Genomic DNA, 20,652 nt, shown 5'->3' with positions numbered 1-20,652 from the left:
CGGCAGGACTTCAGCTCTAGAAACAGAAATGTATTTTAGTGTGCTTTAAGTTTCGTCTGTGATTTTAGTGGTATTTATTGCAAATCCGGTACTATGATCATGCGTATTACGCTGACAGGTATTCACCAGCTTGGTTTGAAACAGTAAGAAATAGTTTCTAGAAATTATTCGTGCTTCTATCTAGCACTTCTTCCAAATTCCATCATATCAAAATCTAAGTCTCAACGGCTACTAGTGTTTTAATCCCTTTACATCCAACTCGTCCAAATAATGCGGTTGAGTCACTCTCCCCTATCAGATCCGACTTCAGCTTGGGTACTCCATGCATTTGTTTTGTCCTTGGCCGGGCCGTCTTGCGATCGTCCCCGTGGGCCTTCGGTAGAGACGGCAGTAAACCCATGCCATGGGTCATCTCCTTCGTTCTGGTTCAACCAGTCGAGCAATGGCGACGCTGGGTATGTGTGGATTAGTTTATGAAGACAACGCAACTCGTTATTAGCTCACATCGGTCCTTGTCGACAACAGGCTTGTCATCCTTGGTTAAATCTGAGGAAGTCTTGTCTCGACGTGAAGCAGAACCATGAAGAGAGTTCATAGTGATGGAATGGATTTGTGGGTGGTCAATAGTGATAAAATGTGATGAGTTTTCTGACTCGATATTCTAGCATTACAACCAACTTCTCATCGAGGAGATCAACATGTAAATATATATTTCTTCACATCGCAGTCAACGTGTTTTCGTTGAAGCAACTTCACTAACACCAGACATAATGAACATTCTGTATAGTTTCATGCGTTTGCAGAGGGCCATTTGTTTCATTGGATAAGTTCTTCAAGCTCTGTTTCCAAACGATCTTGATAATACCTTGCTTAATACTGTGCGATGATCACGATATCAGGGCCATTTTCTTGAGTGGACCAATCTACAGTCAAATGTCTTGCCTGCAGGAGCTCTGTTATGATATGCGTCGTTCGACCAGGACTCTGTGGGGGCCAATTTTCTCATTGGTGGTTGCCACATAACAAGGCGTGTCCTCGATTTGATTATGCGTAGAACGATATTTCTTCCCAACGAATCTGACGAATGAGAAAAATGGCCCTCGTTTCCTATCCAACTATCCGAATCAGTATTACAGTACGTACATACCGATCACAGGATCTTGGGAGTTTCAGCCACACCAAATCACAATAATGGCCCTTTGTCAGCGTGATTGCTGACACCCTGGGAGGGGGGCTCCATTTCCACTCGAACAAGTACTTAAAACGAGGCTCTAGTCACTTCCTCACTCTCTTTCTTTCATTCTTCTACAACCTGGAGGAGCCAACAGGCGCGACTCCTTCGTAGTGGAGTCGAGTCGACCCAACCCTTGGCTAACACAGTCTCTTTTTTACCACCCTAACAACTTTATCTTTGAAGTTTAGCTTGTGCGAGGTCCCGCGCCGGGTCCAGGCTCGGCGTACGAAGCATAAGCAGTGACCACTATGATCATCACTTAGAACCAACGACAAGCGGCATTGCCGACTTGCAATGGCAACTCGACTTTGGTTATTGGGGCGATCGTCCCAAGACCTTGTCTGGCGACGAATGTGAAGATATTGGGCACCTCTTTGACGTTGTCGATGACCTGGGATGTGATTACCACGACGTTTATTCTCGTGAGGATCCGTCTTTTGAGCCGTCGCGACCCATTGAAGCCCATTATTGTTCAATCAACATCAGACAGGAAGGCTCTAACTTATCCCAACTTTCCCCTCCCATTTCAATAGACCACTTTGTTGAATGGCAACCACCCGAACTCTTCCTTTCGATACCCGACTCTTTTTCGCAGGCCACTAGTGCTTATGAGGCAGCCAGTCCGTCAGCATCCAGCGTGTGCAATCAAACAACCTCACAATCCACAACACCAAGCCCTGCATCAAGTGCGCCTCAGCTCAGCTGCGACTTTTGCGGGAAGCCGTTCAGCACCGTGGATTATCTTTGGTATGTTGCAACATACTATCTATCTTCAAAGCCACCTGACTCTAACACAAAATAGCAATCACATAATCGTGGACCACGTTCAGTCAGCCCCATTTCATTGTGGTAGATCAACATGCGGGACATTCAAAGACATGAGATCTTTGAAACGGCACCTCAACAGCATCCATCTCCGTCTTGATTATTGTTGTCGATGCGGGCATACGGGCCGGCGTGACAAACATATTCGTCACCTACTCTCAAACAACTGCATCGGACACGGTCTCTATCAATGCGTTTGTGGCCAGCACGCAGTCGTCGATATCGAGCTACACAAAGACCATATTAGCAATTGCAACAAGGGGAAGAAGGGAAGACCAAGGAAATCGCCAAGTAGGAGTGACAAAATAGAGTAAGAGCCTTACGAGTTTGAAGCGGCTAATTGCAAATTGTGCATGACACGCGAAGCTTTGTAACTCTATTCGATGATTTTCCTTTGTCTTTTTCTTTTCCTTTTCCTTTTCCTTTTCTCCCTTTTCTATATCATAAGTCTCAACTTCCATTTGGGCATCGATTAATAGTGCTATCTACGTATGGCATATTTCCAGTTCGAAGGGGGGCTTAGTGTGCAGTCATGCAATCTAGCCGATCTGGATATCGGTCGCTTCCTCAATGTTTCTACACGGATGTATATCCATGAGAGTGAGCTTCCTGAAGCCCCTATTTGTCTATCAATTGCGAGACAAAATTTCCTATCATTCGTTGTTATATTGCATGCTATGAGAAAATTTCAGAAAACATTTCAAGATTTTTAACGAACTTATAAAAGTGTGTCTTCCAAGTTGCAATATATTGTCTAAATCAATTCTTTGTCCTGACGACGAACGTGAACAGTACCAGATTCAAGCAGCTCGAGGTCTGAGTCGTGCCTTCGTATCGTCACTAGCTTCCGCTCGGACTCAGTCATGTTTTTCAAAGCTTTTCTAAAAACCTATTTCCAAAACTTGTCCTTCATGAGTTTGTACACTGCTTGCATCTTCCTCAGCAAAACGATCAAGCCTGATTGTATGTATCGGAGAGTTTCGAGTCGGCCGTTTCTGCTAGTCGCATGCTGTTCTTGGTTGGAAACGTTTGATAGAATGATGCATATTCCCGACGATAGCTGGTGATAAGACATTTCCGAAAGGTGTTTGTGTATTTGTTCCACAAACCTCTGCATTGCGATATGATTATCCATTAAATCGCACATTATCTCAACGCCAGTAATAGGTTCCACAGTGGGTTGTAGCCACCGGGTTTTGCCACGCGTAATCGCCAATAATTTCCAAAATTCTTCAAGTTTGGGACTTCGACTCCTTATTTCATGCAAGAGGCGCAACTTAGGTCCAATGTCGCCGAGGCGATTTTTGCCCTGATCGTCGTAACACGGACGTAACATGACAGCAGCAGACAAGTGTGTCTCCCGATCTGATAGCTCTGGTGCATACACTGGTTTATTTTCGTCTAGAAGCTGGGCACTTTCGGGGGCATCTTCTAGAGTTTTGCTTTCCGCTTTTTGCTTTCTGTTCACTCGGCGTTTTTCCCGCTGTCGAACACGCTTTGCTTGTTCGTTGTGCTCCGTCATTTCCATAACTTGGTCTTCTTTTTCAGATTGTATGGTTTCATAAACCGTTACCATGGCGCCACGAAAGGGTGCCTCCAGCAAGGCTCGATGGCGCAAGCGGCGCATGCACCGTGTTCGATGTCTCCTCAGCTCTGCTGGCACTCCGTTTAGGATGAATGCTCGAGCCTCTGCCCTTTGATCCAGAGACGAGCCATCCTCGTCGATGTATACAGAGTAAACATCAGAATGTCTCTCTCTTCTGATCAGCCCTGCAATTTTGACTCTTGTGTCCGGGAATTCATGGTCTTGCAGCAGTGCGTTGACGTGGGTCATACCGGCATTCTCTCTGAACAGCTGCAATGCGTGTCGTCGGGTACCAGTTGCTGTTTCCCCAACTTTCTAGTCATGTTAGTTGGAGTCAATTGATTTGATTCATAACTCACCTCCATATTGGGATCTTTACGATAGCTTAAAGATTGACGGTGCCAGTTACTGCTATTCAGAAAGTATTTTCAACTGTATTCAAAGCCCATCTGAAAGTGAGACGAGCGAGGTGAGTTGCACATAAGTACACAACAAGTGGCGGCTTACGGATACTGCAACCTCTTTAAGTAATAATACTGCCTAAATCGCTATACTCACAACAAAGAAGTGGCTGAAGCGCCTGTGAGGTCAGAGGCATTCTAATCCCTGCTTCAGCTCTCTGTGTTGTCACCAGGCGGTGTTAAAATAAGTCACGTTCAGATTCATGCGATTGGGCAGTTTCATTCTACAAGCACCAGCCATGCCATATGTGGCAGAAACCTCAGGACAAGCTTAAGTACAGAAAATGACAGTCTACAGGCAGATATACGATGCCATAGTGACTAAGCTATTATATCTCTTGGACAAGTCTCTACACTTGCTGTAACATAGGCGCCATGATAAAGACGTCACTGGATGTGTGTAAAAATATCTAAGTAAACCACGTCGAAAATCGCACATAAAACCTATTCTGGGGGATGCATGGGCTATTCTCAATTTGACACCAGTACGGCACTCACGATTGTAAGACATAATTATTACAGTCCTCATTCTGTGATATCGGTGCTCACAGTCACACTCTTCCAGTCATCCAAAATCTTCAGCGCCTCGCCAATTTTCCCTCGAATAAACACATCCGCATCACTGCCCAGAATGATTCGCACAGGCACTTCTCTTCCCTTTCCAACACCTGTCCCCGTCAAAATCTCCACAATGATTTTTGTTCCCTTCTTGACATCGCCAGGCTGGTTGTTATCCGTCTTCTCCAAAGCCTTGCGTGTCTTGCCAGTGGATGTGTTCTCATCGTTGTAAACATCCATGCGGTTCTTGGTGACTACCTTGACACCAGGGTTGAGGAAGCTGGTGCGGAAGTATCCTGGTTCAACGACTGAAGCGAGGATGTTGAAAGGCTCTAGTTCCTCACGAAGAGACTCTGCGAGAGAGGATACGCAGGCTTTGGCCATGGAGTAGACAGAGTATGTCGCGCCACCACTCCAAGAGCCAATACTTCCAAAGGTTACAACCGTTCCACGGCGCCCATTCTCACCAATGCTCTGCTCCCGCATACCTGGTAGGAAAGCCTTGATTGTGTTGAAGATGCCAAAGACGTTGGTATTGAAAGAGTTGTACAGCTCCTCCTGAGAAACCTCTTCGGCCGCACCGTCTAGGATGTACCCGGCGGCGTTGATGAGATAGTCAACACGGCCATGTTTGGCATAGACATCTTTGGCGATGGCTTCAAGGTCTGAGATGGGGGATGTTACGTCAAAGGCGAGTGTGTGAGCTCCTGCCTCGGCGAGGTCTTGGACACGAGATGTGCTGCGTGCTGTGGCAATGACTGTGTGACCAAGGTTGAGGGCATGAAGAGCGATGCCATGACCGAAGCCTGATGAAGCTGCGGTGATGAACCAAACTGGTGGAGACATTTCAATGGTGTTTGTGAATTGATACGATTGGTATTGTATGAACAATGCAGTTGTAGTCGTTTGGCTTTCTTGAGTGACTGTTTCTGAGATGAAGTGAGATGTTGATGATGCAGACTTCTCAGTGAACCTCTGAGGCTCTTATATAGCTTTCAAGTCATGCATCGTCGATCAAAAACTAGGCAAAGTATGTTATCTCCGAAAACACCAGAACCCCTCTAACACCGACACCAATGAAGCATCACGACAAAAGCGGGGTCTTATCGCCGAAAGCCAATCACGTGTTAGTGTTGCCACTCATGTAATCATCGGCGTTTCTTACTGTACAAACTGCATCTCCAACAATTGAAAAAGAGATAGTATTGGTCAGAAATAATGGAAAGGTTATGCTTAATCGCATTTCGGACATAATTAGTAAGCCAAGACATTGCTCGCTACTCTATACGCGTGTCTCTCACAAAGGGAAGTAGATCACCCAGCATCACTGTAAGGAATTGAGCAAGAATAATAAAATAGATCATGTATTATCATCAGACTATATACTCGTTCAAAATACCGCCTGTCTGAATCCCTTGTTTCATTTAGAAGTGAAGTTGTCGCCATCATGTTTCCTCCCTCCAATAGTCCTTCTGACTCCTCCTCCAAACAACCTCTACATCCGGCCGCTCCCTATCACAACACCGCCAATGGCACAAACCTCCCCTCAACACAGGCCCTTTACGGTTCAGGTTCTTGCGTAGCCTCAGGTTCAGGCTCAGGCTCAGACGAATCACAGAAACACCCAGGCTCATACCACCTCCAAGAGGTCTCATGGTTTGTCGGTGAAAAGACCCCGGTCCAGAGCTGACAGAAACCGCCTGGGCCCGTGTCGACAGCCAGCCATTTACAATTTGGGGTGTTTCGGCAGTCTTCTGCACACTCGAGCTCCGACCCGAAACGGCCCCTGCCCACAACCTCGGCGTTGCCTGCATTCGAGCTATATCCCATTTTGCTGCAGACCAAATCTTTAGGAGGGGGGCTCTTTTTATTGTCTATGCAGATTGTGGCTGCCTCAGTCGTGGTCTCGACGGGTTCAGTTGAGGTAAGAGTAATGTCTTCGGTTATCGTAGTGGTAGGCAACTCGGTCTCGCTGGTGAGTGTGGTAATTTCGGTTGTGGTGGGCAAGACTTCAGGTGCCTGAGTTGTTGTTGTAGCCTCAGGTTCGGATTCAGAACCGCAAAAACACCCAGGCTCATACCACTTATATGGAGACGGGAAGTTTGTCGTAGGATTGACCTTAGACCAGAGCTCACAGAAACCTGACTGGCCCGCTTTAACGGCGAAAAAATTGCAGTTCGGGGTATCTCTACACTCTTCTGCACAGTCAAGCTCTGAATCGGGAGTACGTCCTAATCCTATGTACCCGTCGTTCGTCGTACGACCTCCCATCACGCCGCAGACCAAGTTCTTGGGAGGGGGGGTAATTTTATCGTCTTTACATCCTTCCACTTCCTCAGTCGTGGTTTCAGAAGGCTCAGTTGAGGTGAGGGTGACGTCTTCGTTTGTTGTGGTGGTAGGCGCCTCGCTGGTGAGTGTGGTGATGTCAGTTGTAGTAGTAGGCAAGATTTCCTCGGTAGTTGAGGACTCGAGGATAGTTGTGGTGATATCTTCAAAAGTCGTAGTCGTAGCTGTCTGGCTGACCACACTTGTCTCGTCGCTTGAGATAGTAGCAGATATCTCAGTGGCGGTATCACCAGCCGTCTCGGTGGTAGTGTCGCTAGCCAAATCGCTGACAGCAGTGGTACTAGCCTCAAATACTGCCGTAGTAGTTGTCTCGCCTTGGCTGGCGGTGGTATCATCGCTCGAAATAGCAGATGTCTCAGCCGTAGTAGTGAACAAGACGCTCTCACTAACGGTACTACTAGGCGACTCAGCAGTAGTAGTGCTTACATCCTCAGACCTCGATGTAAATGTATACGTCTCACTCGTAGAAACGACACCTGTTGAAGTTGCAGCACGACTTTCAATAGACTCGGTGGTAGTCGAGACCAAGACGGTCGAGCTACTCAATGGCTTACATGGTCCAGCATTAACGAAGGGGCCAAGGACCGAAGCCAAGATGAACGAACGAACGAGATGACGAGACATCTCTACTAATCAGTACAGCTGGGAAATGCAAAGTGAGTGATGAACTCCCACGAATTTCACAAGGCAGATGCTTCTTTAATGAGAATTATTTCCCCCTGTATCTTCCGCAACTCATGACCTTGTTTGGTCCATCACTGTTAGTTTCCCCTGAATCTCATTTTATTATAGTTGTAGCTTACTTCTACCCCTTCTCTCAATTGGTCGACAAAGTTAACTTGTACAAGAACCGCCTAGAAAGAAACTATCTTAAAAAGAAACTATCAGTAGCTTGATAGCCCGGGCAACTTTTGGGGGTCTTTCCAGATAAGTGTATTCAATAGTCTGGACTAGCCTGGACGCGGGGCGATTCTCAAGCGGTAGGCAAATCAGCCAGGTCGCAAAAATAGGGATAGTAAGAAGGCTAGACGACAGCATTAGTGTTTTCTTGGGCTACATTCTCACTAGAGCTGATCTAATATTTCTGTCGAGCACCAGACCAGTGTTGGTTTTTATGCGACCTGCTTGCCGAGTCAGATCGACCACATAAATCCCAAGCAGCAAGCAATTCATTAAAGATAAAGATAAAGTTAACCTCATACAAAAGCGGGACCTTGTCGCCGAAAGCCAATTGCGTGTTAGTAGTGACACCCGCGTAATCATCGGCAAACTCGAGGTTATCTCCAACGATTGACGTTCCATATTGTTGTTAACCAAGGCAGAAAGAATCACTTCCACTTTGACTTGGGAATTGCACAACAAAAAGATATCATCGTTGCTAGATATTATTGAACTGAAATGGTCATCGTTGATTCAATCTATACAAAGAAGTGAAATAATTCCTTGAACGCCGACATACCCTCGTCCAAACATCAAGCCTATGGCATCCTTCCACCGAAGCAGCTATCATCATAAAATCCGACATCCACCCGGCCAAAGCATATCTCTCTACCACTCCTTGGTAAGATTGCAGAAACAGCGAGGCTCATACCACTTCCAAGGGGTCGTCCGGTTATCCCGAGTAGTTGGGATTTTCTCCCACTTGGCGCATTCTTTACCCGGCCAGACGGCGAATATTTTGCAGTCGCCGTATTTCGGTCGCTTTTTGAAGCAGTCGACCCAACATTCATTCGGTCCATACCAAAATTCCTGATGGTCTATAATGAACCCAAACCTCTCGTTGTCCTTGAAGTCATTGAGCCATCCGTTCTCGCCGCAGATTGCGCCCTTGGGAGGGGGATCCCATTGGTGATTGTTGCAGACTGGGTTCTTTTCTGTGCCAGGCTTGATGTTGGGATCTTTTTTGGGCCAAGGTGGTGGTTTGGGATCGCATGTCATGACCACGCTGATGAGGGTGGCGATGGCCATGACCAGAACGAACCAAGGGACGAGAAGACGAGGCATCTCTAGCAGCTAAAGAGTACTCAATCGTAAGCGAATAGGTAGTTCTAGAAGGTCGTCAGTCAAATTGCACCTCACTGCGTATCTAAGCAAGTTACTCACAAGTGGTGGCTTGGTGATCGATGTTCGATTCAAGAGTGGTGTTTGCTAAAGGAAGAAGAAGAGGACTGCCGGGTTCTTATGCTTTTATGCTGTGTGAGAATCATGTCGCTCCTTTTGAGCCCTACCTTCTATGAAAGAGGGGAAAAGACAGTATTATACTTTAAAAATGGTGAAAACCCGCAAGATCGGTTGAAACTACTGGTCGAGATACTGTTGGTGATACCACTTTTTGACGTTGATTGGAGGCGCCGTTGCGTGCCGTTTTTCTTTGGACAGCTGTTTCTCAAAGAAACTTTCACTTCAGTTCAAGTTTCTCACTAAATCTTCCTCAAACATGCGAAACTCCTCTTTGCCAATAGAGGAGCATTTTGTATAATTTGGAAAGGTTGGGAAGCCGTCATCAGCAGCCAGTCTCGACTGCGGGCAGTGGTGCAATTATGACGGGATGTTCTACAGAGCTTATACTTGGGTACAAGGTTTAGTCAGATGGCAATGCTGACCTTAAATACTATCGTTCACATACTGTCACACTTCGGGGGTATTGCTGTTAAGCTCAATGTTGATACAAAGAAGAATATCATCATTCCAATCTACATAGATTCATGCAATGCCCAAACGCCAAAGCCGTAAAACGCCAGGCTAATAAACAAATCAAGCACACACTCCCATCCAAGGCCTGATAACATCAAGGCAATTTAATCCACATGCTAATTATACACATAACCCTCTTCATCGCCATGTACCTCCGGCACTAACTTGGCGGCGATGAGCAGCTCCTGAGTTGGTACCGATAGTGATCCGACGTGCAGGGCCGCCGGCCATGCTGCCCTGAGGACTTCCACCATTGACTTCTGATGCTCGCGTAGTGCTCATGTTCATGCGTCTAGCTTGACCTTGAGTTAGGGCTCTGTCAATGGTAAAGTCGTTGGCGAAGCATGCCATTGGTGGGCTTCTTCTCCTCTCGGCGCTACCTCGTCGGAGTCGAGAGATGCCGTTGGTGGTGCTGGCGAGAGGTCCAGACAGACTAGATCGGGGCGCGCTTCGTTCAGGCAGCATCCCCATAGAAGAGACACGCTTAGAGCTGGATGCGCCTGTACCAGCCAAAATGCTCGCCCTACGAGCCTTTTCCTTCATGGCTGTGCGAAGAGCGGTCTGAAGCTTTCGCGCGTCAATGGTGCTCGTCTCTGAATCCGATCCTGAACCGGGAGGGTTGTTCTCGTCATGTACTCTGTTAAAGTGTCGAATCGGTCGTGGAATACCTAACCCTGATGGCGATGGCGAAAAGTTGCCACTCTTAGTGACGTCTAATGACCGCAAGGGTGGTGTTCGTTGAACGTCGGGAGAGACTGAACCCAATCTGAGACTCAGGCTTGGTGCTTGAGGAGAACCTCCAGCGAGGGAAGGCCTAGCTCCCTTGGAGAGGAACCCAGCTTGAAACCTGCTTGGCTTCGCGCCTCCAAGGCTGGAGACTTCTGGAACCTCAAGTCTGGGACTCGAGTCTTCAAGTTTAGACTCTTCCATCTTCGACTCGTCGGGTTCGAGATAGGAAGGCATCGGAGGCGCAACGATATCCTTCTCGGGTGAAGGCATCGCTGGTGATGAGTTGAACTTTTGGGGCGTCTGCGAAAAGTCCACCAGTGTACCCTCCTCAGTCTCATCATCCCTCCATCGAACTCCGCCCTTCTTCTTCATCATCTTGACTGGCGTGAAGCTGATGCTCTTCTTGGAAGCTCCCATCACCTTACGACGTCGAGGAGAACCTTTTGTTGGGCTAAGAGGGGCGTTCTCAGGCATAAAGACTGGAGCCGACACAGGCTTGATGTGCATAGCAATAGCCTTCTTGCGCTTGGGGGTGCCTCTTTTTCGAGGCGAAAAGACTTCGACTACAGGCATAGAGCCGTCAGGCTTGACGACTTGACCAGCAGCGGTAAAGCCAGTTTGGAGGAGACGGTTGATTGACTCCTTGGCGTGGGCGACGGCTTCCTCTTCACCCATCTCGAGAGTATCGTGAAGGGATGCGAGGATGTCGAATTGAGCGGTAAGGAGCATTTGGACCATGGCAGCATCACCAGCCTTGTCCTGTTCAAGAACCTCTCTATACGCCTCACGACTAAAGTTGGCCTTGAGCAGCTCGGCTTCACGAGTCAACTTGTCGGTCTCCCCACTGTCGGCACTGTCGGTTGCTTGGAGCTGCTGGAGGGTGTGCGACAGAGCGGTGTCAATAGCTCGCTCCCAGCCTGACTTTTCCAGCTTTTGATGGATATGGTGTCGGCTGTTCTCCAGCTCTACAAGGATGCCCTGAGCTGTCTTTCGAATGGTGACAAGGTTCTGAGGCATGGAGTCTTCGTCTCCTCGCTGGTCGCAAACGGTATCAAAAGCAGCGATCCATCCTGACAGCATACCAATGCGTCGCTCGAAACCCTTGAGTCGCTTCATATTGTTGATACGCTCATGACGCTCAGTAGCAGAGTGCTCGTATGCTGTTCGAAGTCGCTGAATTCCCTCTCGCGCAAGGGCATCTCGCTTCTCGGCTTGCTTTCGGAACTTGGCAAAGAACATGCCCTCAGCATTCTTCTGCTGTGCCTTGAGCTCATTGATCAAGGCCATCTGCTCGTCAATCTTGACCAAAAAGTCCTTGACGTGGCGGTTGACGTTAAAAACGTTGCGTGTCACCTTGGTTTGGATGTTCTTGGCTCGGTTTGCGTATCGAAGGGTATTTTGCGTCTCGTCGAAATGCGCGCTCGATGGCGAGACACAGACAATCATGACGGTCTTACAGTTGCCGCCGAGGGAGAATTTTAATAGTCGGGTAAGTTTGCTGTTTCGGTAGGGAACGTGCTGCTTCTGTCGACGGTCGCAAAGGGCGTTGATGCAGCTTCCGAGGGCCAGAAGGGACTTGTTGATGTTGGCACCTTCTACAAGGCGCTCGCCGCGATTCTTTGTGACGGACGCTCGTTCGGAACCAGCAAGATCGATGATGCTAAGGGTGGCCATAGTATGGGGCTCGTTGGTGCCGGCTGAACGGTCCTTCTGGGCGACGTTGATCTGGAGAACGGCATGCGATCGTGAAGAAGTAAGGTTGGCCTCGGTAGGCGATACTGTTCGATATTCGTTTCCTTGGACAATCATGTCCATGACTTCTTGCACGTCTTTGGGGTGGTGGCTCGTCAATCCCGATACTGAAACAGCAGCGTTGCTGTCCTCTCTGAGCGTCAATCCAGCCTTGCCTCCTCCACCAGGAACCAGTAAATCACGAATGGTCTCGTTATAAATCTCGAGATAGCTGAGACTCAATTCTGTAACCTTGTCCTGACTGCGCTCATCGATCTTCTCAAACAGCTCCTGCATTGTCATAAAGATAATACCAGGGTGTTGTGCGGTACCAGTAATGGTATGTGTCTTTCCACAGCCAGTGGCACCGTAGGCGAAAACTGTTGCATTGTAACCGTCCAGTACGCTATCGAGGAGAGTTCGGGTTGTGCCTTCGTAGACTTCGGATTGGGTGGTGTTGTCGTCAAACACGCGGTCAAAGGCGAAGACTTGGTCCTTGACCTTTTTCGATGAGGGGACGACTGAGCGACCAAACTTTTGAACGGGGTTATCTTCGGGAGGATCAAAGACTCTATTTATTGTCAGTGTCTCCCTAATGGTTGCGATTCAGAAATACGTACAGACAACGGTCGTCGACAACCTTGATCACGTTTCGAATACCTCGTTGGTGTAGCTTTGGTGTGGGCGCAGCAGCCAAAGAACCATCTCCAAGAAAAACCGTTCCGTCATTATTCTTTTGTCTGCGTTATAGTTAGCGACAAGTTTCGCTTATCGAATCGTCAACCGTACAATTGCGAAGCTTCTCGAATGGTGAATGGACGAACTCGAACTGAAGACAGTTAGCGACACAGCGTTTCACCTGCAAGGCGTATCCTACCAGCAACAGTAATAGAAGACTGCCCTGCGGCGCTTGGAGCGGCTGTAATAGCCATGGTTTCGTCGTTGCTCTTTATGCGGTGTTGTTGCAATCGGGAACTTTAGATCACCACCTCGAGCTCTCTTGTGGCGTGCAGCAGTATCGGTGAGGAAGGCGTTACAAAGTAAACAAAAGCGGGACAATGATAAAATGAGAGGCGCGCTCTTTGGTCGAGCTAATGATCATGGAGACAAATGTTTGAGAAAATAAAATTGACTCGAACAAGAAGGAAAACGAAATAAAAGAGTCTAGACAAGACAATAGATATGGCTTTTGCTGTTTGGTTGTATGTTAGTATAGTCGGCAGTTTGTTGAAAAGAGTGAGTGCAGTTTAAAGCTGCTGAAGCGAAGCACGGTTGCGGGTGACGTCTGGTTTGTTTTCTCATGTTAGTGGAAGTTTCAGCTTCGGGGGGTGATGTTGCTGTAGAAACGCGCTATGGCCATTATCCTAGGGGGACCCTGTTAGTCTGTGAGTGCTTCAATGCATGTGCTTGACCCCTATCGATCTGCCTAACAAAGACAGACAAGTCAATTAAACGTATGGGGCTTGAGTAAAGCGATGGGTCACGGACAAAGTATTGAGCTATTTGTTGTCTTGTTGCGTTTAAGGCTGGCGATATTTTGATTCTGGGGCTGGTACAACTAGCAAAAGAATGGCGATCGTCCAAAATCCATACGATAACAAACATTGTCTAGAAACCCGCGACGATGAAAGTACATAAACATAACAAAAAAAGATGAACACTAAATCATGCAAGGAAGAATTGCCTGAGAGTCCCCTTGCAAGACAAGTCGAAGCTTGGAATAGAGCAAATGTGTCCAGGAGCTATAGGGTAACATTGATGGCGTTCAGCTTGGAACTAATGCTTCCCAAGATCGCTTCATTATTATGATATATCGTTTTTTGCGACAATGCATGTCTTTGAACAATAACAGTAGCTTTTACGAGAAAAGAGATGATTAGTCGTGCTCGATATAGCAATTGCTTGCAAATTGCGTACGATTGACTGTAGGCAGAGCAATTGACCCAAGTCCGATAAGAATATCTCAAGATCTCAGTAGCTAAGCTGGCAGGTTGATAAAGCAAATGCTTCAACGCGGACTTCCTCTACGGCGATTCTTCAGACTAATGTTTGTGATCCTCCAGCATATCTTTGGATCGCGGGCTCAATCACTTCAATCACATCAAAACCCCATCATTGCCAAGCCTCATCCGTATCGCAAAAGCACCATCAAATTAACCATTTAGTTTACAACCCAACGCCAACCATGCAAGCAATTTCTCCCTTTCAAGAATAAACCACCCTACCACTCTTAAGCCCCAACCTCTGGAACAAACGCATACCTCGGCAGCGCAGCCATTCTCTCCTCAGGACTGATCTCAGCATCATCATAAAACATCCTCGCCTTCTTCTCCTTCTTCTTCTTGTCGCCATCTTCAGGAGCCGCAGCTGGCTTGATACCCGCCTCGGCCATACGAATCAGGTTATCGATATCGTCACCCGCTGCAGGCGCGCCATTCCATGCGCCGCCTTGTGTAGGACGTTGAGGTAGACCTGTAGCTGTGGGAAGCGCAGCACCAGATGATGGGCGCGCGGGAAGATTGTTAGCACTGAAGGAGTAAGGTGGTGCGGCGGCGGCGGGAGCTTGAGCGAAAACTGGTTGTTCGTAGGGGTTTTGTGAAGGATAAGCAGGAGGAGCGTTCTACATAGATTAGCAAACGAATCATAACTTTGTCAAAAATACTCACGAGAGGAGCTTGTGGCTCAGCGGCCACAGGAGCAGCAGCAGCAGCAGCAGCAGCAGCTGGATCCACGCCTCCATTGGCAGCAATCTCCTTCTTCTTCTGTCTAAACTCCGCCAACCTCTGCTTCAAATCATCTGGCGTCTCCGTCTTGATCTTCTTCTGCTGATGACCCTGTCCAGGAAGAGGGTTTCCCGTCGCGATTTGTCTATCCTTCTGCGCTTGCTGAAAGTTCTGGAGGATACGGTTACGGTGCTGGTCGAGCATGTCCTGGGGAATACCCTCCATGCCAAAGATCTCCACCTCGAGACCTTGTCTGTTGGGAAGCGCGTTTTCGACCTGCGTGAGGTTTTCCTTGTGGACTTGGTTCATGTGCACGGAGAGACCTACAATCGTCAGTCTATGTTTTTGAGATTTGGGATTGTCAGACTTACCTCCTGCAGTGTTGAGACGACGACCACAGCGGTCGCATTTAAAGTGCTTAGCCTTTTGATGAGAGATGAGAAGCTTCAGATCTTCAAAATCACGTTCGCCTGCGATGTAAAATGTCAGCGTTGAGACGAAAGAGTGCACGGCGCAAGATTTCGTACAGTAGTAGCACCAAGGACGGTGCAACACCTCCTCGATGTCGGGATGACCGCGCCGTTTCTTTCCCATCTTGTCGGCGATTGTAGAGTCGATATATGATACTTCAAGGATTGTGCGCGATGCAATTCGGCTGCGCAGAGAGTTCCTGATAGAGGTCGATTCGCAATATCTTGGACGTGGAGCTTCGAATTGAACGCGACAAGAAAAGAGTGGGTAGCTCGGTCGGTAAAGATTCGGGTAAATGATAAGTTCGTCACGGAGACAGACAGTCACGATGCGAGTGCGAAAAGCTACTAATACTTTGAGTTTAAACGTAAAATACTGTAAAATAAATGTTCTTTATACATAATGTACAGTCTATAGAATAAGGTCCTATATACTAGAAAAGCTGATGACAGCATCATTCAAACACACTCCAAACCATGCAAAACTTCCATATCTCCCTCCAATCGTAGATATCATATAATAGAACCACCCATCCTTTTTGTTGAATCGTGGCGATTCTTCCCGAAAACGCCACTATAAGAACGCCCCAATAAATGCTCCAGATCCCTATTCACCTCAAATCAAGATCCGTTTGGCGCCATTTGGTCAAATATTATCAGGGGCCACTGGCCTCCGTTCTGTATATTGTTTATGTCGTTTGCTGGGCTGGCTGTGACGCCCGGGACGCCTGCGCCGGTTGAGGCATCTCGTGTATTGCCTCCAAGCGTCAAAAGAGTGGATGCACTGAACCGATCCTGGGTGTCAGCGATAGCCGAAGTCCAGTCGTGCCAAGTGTTGCCGCGACCCTGCCAGAGCATGTCAGGCTGGGGTACCTGGGCTGATTGAGAAAAGGCGAGCATTGGGTTCACCTGCGCCACAGACGACGAAAGGGCCGATGTCGAGACTGCGGCTTGCGGAGATGTGTTGTAGAACATGGTGCCAGTGGCGTAAGCAGGCAAGTTGTTTGGTGTGGGTTCGTTGTAGGCAAGCGTGGGATAAGGAGCCTGTCCACTAATCTCAGGCTCTGGGAAGTAGCTCTTTGCAGAGACTTCACCTGTGTTTCCACTGGACGCTGTGGATGGGACCTGGGGAGTTGGGTAAGCAGAGGACTGAGCAGCTTGTTCCTGCTTGATCTCTGGCGTGATGGACAGCTGAGTGCTCTTAGGATCCTTGCTGCGCATGTCGTGGTCGATCCACGCAATTGTACGATCAATGATGGTTCCAATTTCAGCACCAATACTGGATCCCGATCCTGTAACAAGGTTAGCTCTGTCAGATTCGTATGCGATTTGCTGGGACTTACCGAGTAGTGAGCCGGCTTCCTCGAGAATGCCGACCCAGCCGTTCATCTCCTCCCGCAAGGCAGCAATGGCCTCTGGTGTCGTCTCGAATCGTCTCTCCCACATGGCAGCCAACATGGTGAAAATACCAGCAGTGTACATCGAAGTCTGATACCACGTAGTATCGAGACACTTGCACTTTTGGATCTCAAGTTGACATTGAAGCATCTTGCGCGAGACGTCCTCGCAGATCGACATGTTCTCTGCCATCTTGGCCTTGTCGCTTGTCATGGCCACTGACGGATGTCGCAGACAGAGTCGAAACTCGAGTGCCCACGTTTTGGCGTAAACAGCTGCCATGCGTGTCTGTTCTATCTGTTCGGCGTGGTCCATCTTCAGAAAGCCAGGAAGCTCATCCTCCCACTTCTCAATCTTGGCTTCAAGGGTGTTGACAATACTGACGTAGTTGCGCGCATCTCGTCGTACACTGTAAATATTCGAGTACATCTCCAAGTAGATTGGAATGATCTTGAAACTGACAATGCCCGGCCAATAAGGGCAGGGAATGTTGCGGGATGTGTCAACGCCCTCGTCCGAAAGAAGCTCGTCTGCGATAGGCTCGGGGAAGCCGACGTCAAATTCCTCAATGGTGATTGGCATGGGCCTGCCACGACGACCATTGATAGCGATGTAAACAGTCATAATGACCCAGAAAATCCTCTTTCGGAGTTCATGTTGAAGATTGGTGCCTTCACCTGGTTTTCTCGACTCTCGGTGCAAGTCCAATTCGAGCGCACGTTGCAGCGCAAGGTTGGCGATGATTGAAACACAACCAGACTTGGGAAACGCTCTGGTATGCTTGACAATCATGGCCATCGCCTGGACCGAGGCTAGATCCCGCGAGCATGTCAATTCAAAGAACTTGCTCAAAGCGAAATGGTAATGCTTATTGGACAGCTCGTTCATTTGAGTGCGCTGATCAACGTTCTGCCAATTCCGAGTACCATACTGGTAGCAGATGATGGCGAAAAGCATATGCACGGTAACAAGCTCAGCCACTGAAGGCTCAAAATTAGGTTCGTCGTACATGCGCGTCAACTATCACGCGATTAGTGTTTGTGCAGTGAGAATTTGAGTAAACTTACCAGTCGCATGAATGAAGGTTTGTGGAGGAGTGGGAGAAAGGCCGAAAAGGTCATAAAGTACCACTCGGCGTATGTAAAAGCATCTTCACGAGAGGGCATGTCGACGTGCATAGGAGGGTTGATGCGCATGGCGGATTGGAGGAAGGACTGCGACGACTTATTGTACAATGGCGCCGAGGGCTTTGCATCAACTGGTGGCTCGTCGTCTTCAAACTTTGCGAGGTCGACTGTCATGCCGAGAATTGACAGTTTGGTACCTCCGATTGAGCTCAAAGGAGCGCTGTCGAATCCAACACCAAGGTGATTGCCATGAGGTCGAGATTCCAGCGCACGAGGAAAGGTTGGACTTGACGAGTTGGAACCAGAATTCTTAACCCATGCGCTGCCAACCTGGGACCATGTCTCGCCAGTACTTGGGTCTGGGATTGGATTGCCCATATCGTCAAAGTTCACGCCAGAGGGGTATTGCGCGTAGGGTGACCACTCCCAAGGCTTGACCTCGACGCCTTTGTTGTCAAGTAACCTTTCAAGATCGCGGATGTGGGAAAGCATGTCGCTCTTTTCTCTCTCCAATTCCTGCATATATCCTCTTCGCTCTGTGCGACCAGTCACGCGATCCGTGACATAGCATTCGAGGTTCTGGTTGGCACAGTGGGAGCATCCTTCGGGGAGGGCATCACATCGAATCTTGCGAACCTATAGTTTGCGCGTTAGTTGTGTTGTCATAAAGTCTGTCCATGACGTACCTTGCACCTGTCGCAAGCTTGACCAGTTCGTGTATAAGACTGTAATCGGTTTTTGACGACACTAGAAAAATCATCGGGTCCACGTTCTAATCGGGGCTGCTTGACTTTTCCTGGCGCTTGATGGTCGTCTTCGCCACTGCTGGCCCGTTTCGGAGGTCGACCGGGCATCTTGGACTTTGGTCGTGGGGAGAAGCTCCTCGTGCAAGAAGGTGAAGATCTCGCAGAAGAAGGTGCTGAAGAGGGAGCACTTCTGTATCCTACGCTCTTGTAGCTGACGCTCGCAGGAGACGCGGTTCTGGCCTTTGTCCTGGCCGTGCAACGAGATATCGCGGCAGGCTGGCGCGGGCGCCGCCCAGTGGGTTTTGTCAAAGTCGCAGCAGAAGGTTTTACAACAGCGATAGAAGGGTTGCAGTTGTAAGCGAAGTTATCAGGCGCCCAGGCGAGGGCGGAGTAGGATCGCGCGTCGAATGGCCAGTACAGACTACCTGGCTGCGACTGCGACGGCAACGCTGTTGGAGTGGAAAAGTTGGCGATGGAGGAGGAATTGAAGTTGCGCTGGGATATGGCCTCCATCATATTGGCTCTTCTACGAGTCACTAGCCGTGACTGTTGCGCCTGCAACTGCAGTTGGTGGACTTGGATAGCTGTCTTGGCCGGGACTGGCACTGTACAGGGGATAGATTTGGCGGGGAATGCGCTGTGCATTAGCGGCCTTGAAGGCTGCGAAGGGTTGTGTGGAGGCCTGGGGCGGCTCGACAACCCGGTACAGAGGAATTGGAGGGTAACCTAGGGAAGGGGAAGAGACGGGATAAAGGAAGGATGAGGCTGTAGTGGTCTAGACTCTATTTTGTGGCTGTATAATTTATGATATGATAGAATGATGTGTTGTTGCAGAGTAACAGAAACAGTTGATGCAAATGAATGGATAGATTCGATTGACGACAAGAAACAGGGGTTGTAAGGCTGGCCAATGTCTCGGTCTTATAAGTCAAGTCAAGATGATGGTAACTGGGTATTGTCTACATGCCAAGTTGTAACCATCCATCCATCATCCCACTAGACATTTAGCTTCATGAGTTAAAATAGATACACCTACTTTAAGTACAGTACGCGATTGCTCGGGGCTGGCGTGCAGCAGATATGTCTATCGTGAAGTTTTGTTCTCCGGAACGACCGTATAATCGAAAAGCACAGATGTTGGATCAAATAATGGAAGAAGCCTCATCTCAATCGATCGAGATAACTGTTGAAGACTCAACGGAAATGCCTTCTAGAAGACATAACGATGGAAAGGGCGCCAGCCACGGTACAGAACTGCACCAAGCCAGGATGTGAGATTGAGAATTCTCCGTAGGCGGGCATCAAAGTTTACCTGGAGATTTGCAAGACCCTGGACTGTAGCCTGGGCGGCACAGCGCAAGGGGGATCGCCTTACGAAAGACTGGTGATGATGGTCTAGACCTTGGTCCATTTCTGACCAAGACAAGGCCAAGCCACGAGGTACATGCGCCATACGAAGCATCATGATGCTGTGGCTGAAGGAGACACTCGGAAGTCCCGTCAGACAACCATGACGATTCGTTACACGCAAGCACAGCTGGATAGCGGAGCCAAAAGAATGAATACCAAGAAATCCTATTACTAGAGAGGAAGCTCTTTAGATGGTATCGTATGATTTGCATGTAACATGAGATGATGCAACCCTACCAGAATCTCTAACTATACCTAAACAAACATGATGCCCTTCGTGTTGTTTTTCGTTTCTATTAATTCTGTAAAACTATTTCCTGTCCTGCACAAGTCTGCCAAGCTGAGCAAGTTGACAGCCAACCATTCTCATTCTCACTACGGCACTTAATGGCTGTGGCGCGGCCTAGTATCGGCGGTATTTCAACAAAGAACACTTGTCAACGGGTAGATCTTTGTTGATGATGGACATGAAAAGCGATGGACACGTGTGTAACAGTAACGGACGGGCGGGGCGATCAAAGATGGCTTCAAAGTGCATACATCACCTTGGAAATGAGGACTCTGACATTCAATTTCTGGCGTATCATAATGCAAATACGGCTTCTCCTCATTATG

General features: G+C 48.4%; 8 protein-coding genes across 8 annotated transcripts; all 8 read right to left on the bottom strand.

The window, feature by feature from the left end:
• Positions 1–281: 281 nt before the first annotated feature.
• EDB82DRAFT_528820 (uncharacterized protein) lies at positions 282–595 on the bottom strand (the record flags this gene model as incomplete). Its single annotated transcript, XM_025737034.1, has 2 exons — positions 282–451; positions 505–595. The coding sequence occupies 2 exons, from the start codon at positions 593–595 to the stop codon at positions 282–284; spliced, it is 261 nt and encodes an 86-aa protein (XP_025591935.1).
• A 2,265-nt stretch (positions 596–2,860) lies between these two features.
• EDB82DRAFT_288994 (uncharacterized protein) lies at positions 2,861–4,105 on the bottom strand. The gene is made up of 2 exons (XM_025737032.2): positions 4,004–4,105; positions 2,861–3,959 (listed from the first exon to the last, which is right to left on the bottom strand). Exons 1-2 carry the CDS (start codon positions 4,007–4,009, stop codon positions 2,949–2,951), a joined length of 1,017 nt encoding a protein of 338 aa, XP_025591933.1. The 5' UTR covers positions 4,010–4,105; the 3' UTR covers positions 2,861–2,948.
• Positions 4,106–4,317: 212 nt separating this feature from the next.
• EDB82DRAFT_511531 (uncharacterized protein) lies at positions 4,318–5,818 on the bottom strand. The gene has a single exon (XM_025737030.2). The coding sequence runs from the start codon at positions 5,507–5,509 to the stop codon at positions 4,631–4,633; it is 879 nt and encodes a 292-aa protein (XP_025591932.1). The 5' UTR covers positions 5,510–5,818; the 3' UTR covers positions 4,318–4,630.
• Positions 5,819–6,216: 398 nt separating this feature from the next.
• Positions 6,217–7,633, bottom strand: EDB82DRAFT_540304 (uncharacterized protein; the record flags this gene model as incomplete). Its single annotated transcript, XM_025737029.2, has 1 exon — positions 6,217–7,633. One exon carries the CDS (start codon positions 7,631–7,633, stop codon positions 6,224–6,226), a length of 1,410 nt encoding a protein of 469 aa, XP_025591931.1. The 3' UTR covers positions 6,217–6,223.
• A 697-nt stretch (positions 7,634–8,330) lies between these two features.
• Positions 8,331–9,096, bottom strand: EDB82DRAFT_511530 (uncharacterized protein). The gene has a single exon (XM_025737028.2). It carries the CDS (start codon positions 9,011–9,013, stop codon positions 8,558–8,560), a length of 456 nt encoding a protein of 151 aa, XP_025591930.1. The 5' UTR covers positions 9,014–9,096; the 3' UTR covers positions 8,331–8,557.
• A 581-nt stretch (positions 9,097–9,677) lies between these two features.
• EDB82DRAFT_540302 (P-loop containing nucleoside triphosphate hydrolase protein) lies at positions 9,678–13,402 on the bottom strand. The gene is made up of 4 exons (XM_025737027.2): positions 13,041–13,402; positions 12,953–12,992; positions 12,784–12,903; positions 9,678–12,734 (listed from the first exon to the last, which is right to left on the bottom strand). The coding sequence occupies exons 1-4, from the start codon at positions 13,093–13,095 to the stop codon at positions 9,842–9,844; spliced, it is 3,108 nt and encodes a 1,035-aa protein (XP_025591929.1). The 5' UTR covers positions 13,096–13,402; the 3' UTR covers positions 9,678–9,841.
• Positions 13,403–13,948: 546 nt separating this feature from the next.
• On the bottom strand, positions 13,949–15,677 carry EDB82DRAFT_511527 (RING-6). The gene is made up of 4 exons (XM_025737026.2): positions 15,414–15,677; positions 15,258–15,356; positions 14,830–15,209; positions 13,949–14,783 (listed from the first exon to the last, which is right to left on the bottom strand). Exons 1-4 carry the CDS (start codon positions 15,478–15,480, stop codon positions 14,394–14,396), a joined length of 936 nt encoding a protein of 311 aa, XP_025591928.1. The 5' UTR covers positions 15,481–15,677; the 3' UTR covers positions 13,949–14,393.
• Positions 15,678–15,977: 300 nt separating this feature from the next.
• On the bottom strand, positions 15,978–19,143 carry EDB82DRAFT_528813 (uncharacterized protein; the record flags this gene model as incomplete). The annotated part of the gene is made up of 4 exons (XM_025737025.2): positions 15,978–16,648; positions 16,700–17,774; positions 17,822–18,517; positions 18,568–19,143. 4 exons carry the CDS (start codon positions 19,141–19,143, stop codon positions 15,978–15,980), a joined length of 3,018 nt encoding a protein of 1,005 aa, XP_025591927.2.
• Positions 19,144–20,652: the final 1,509 nt, after the last annotated feature.

Source organism: Fusarium venenatum (genome assembly GCF_020744135.1).
Source record: "Fusarium venenatum strain MPI-CAGE-CH-0201 chromosome Unknown EDB82scaffold_4, whole genome shotgun sequence".
In the NCBI taxonomy this organism is placed as follows: domain Eukaryota; kingdom Fungi; phylum Ascomycota; class Sordariomycetes; order Hypocreales; family Nectriaceae; genus Fusarium; species Fusarium venenatum.
Note: the sequence above shows the minus strand (reverse complement) of the source record. Positions and strands in the feature narration are given on the sequence as shown.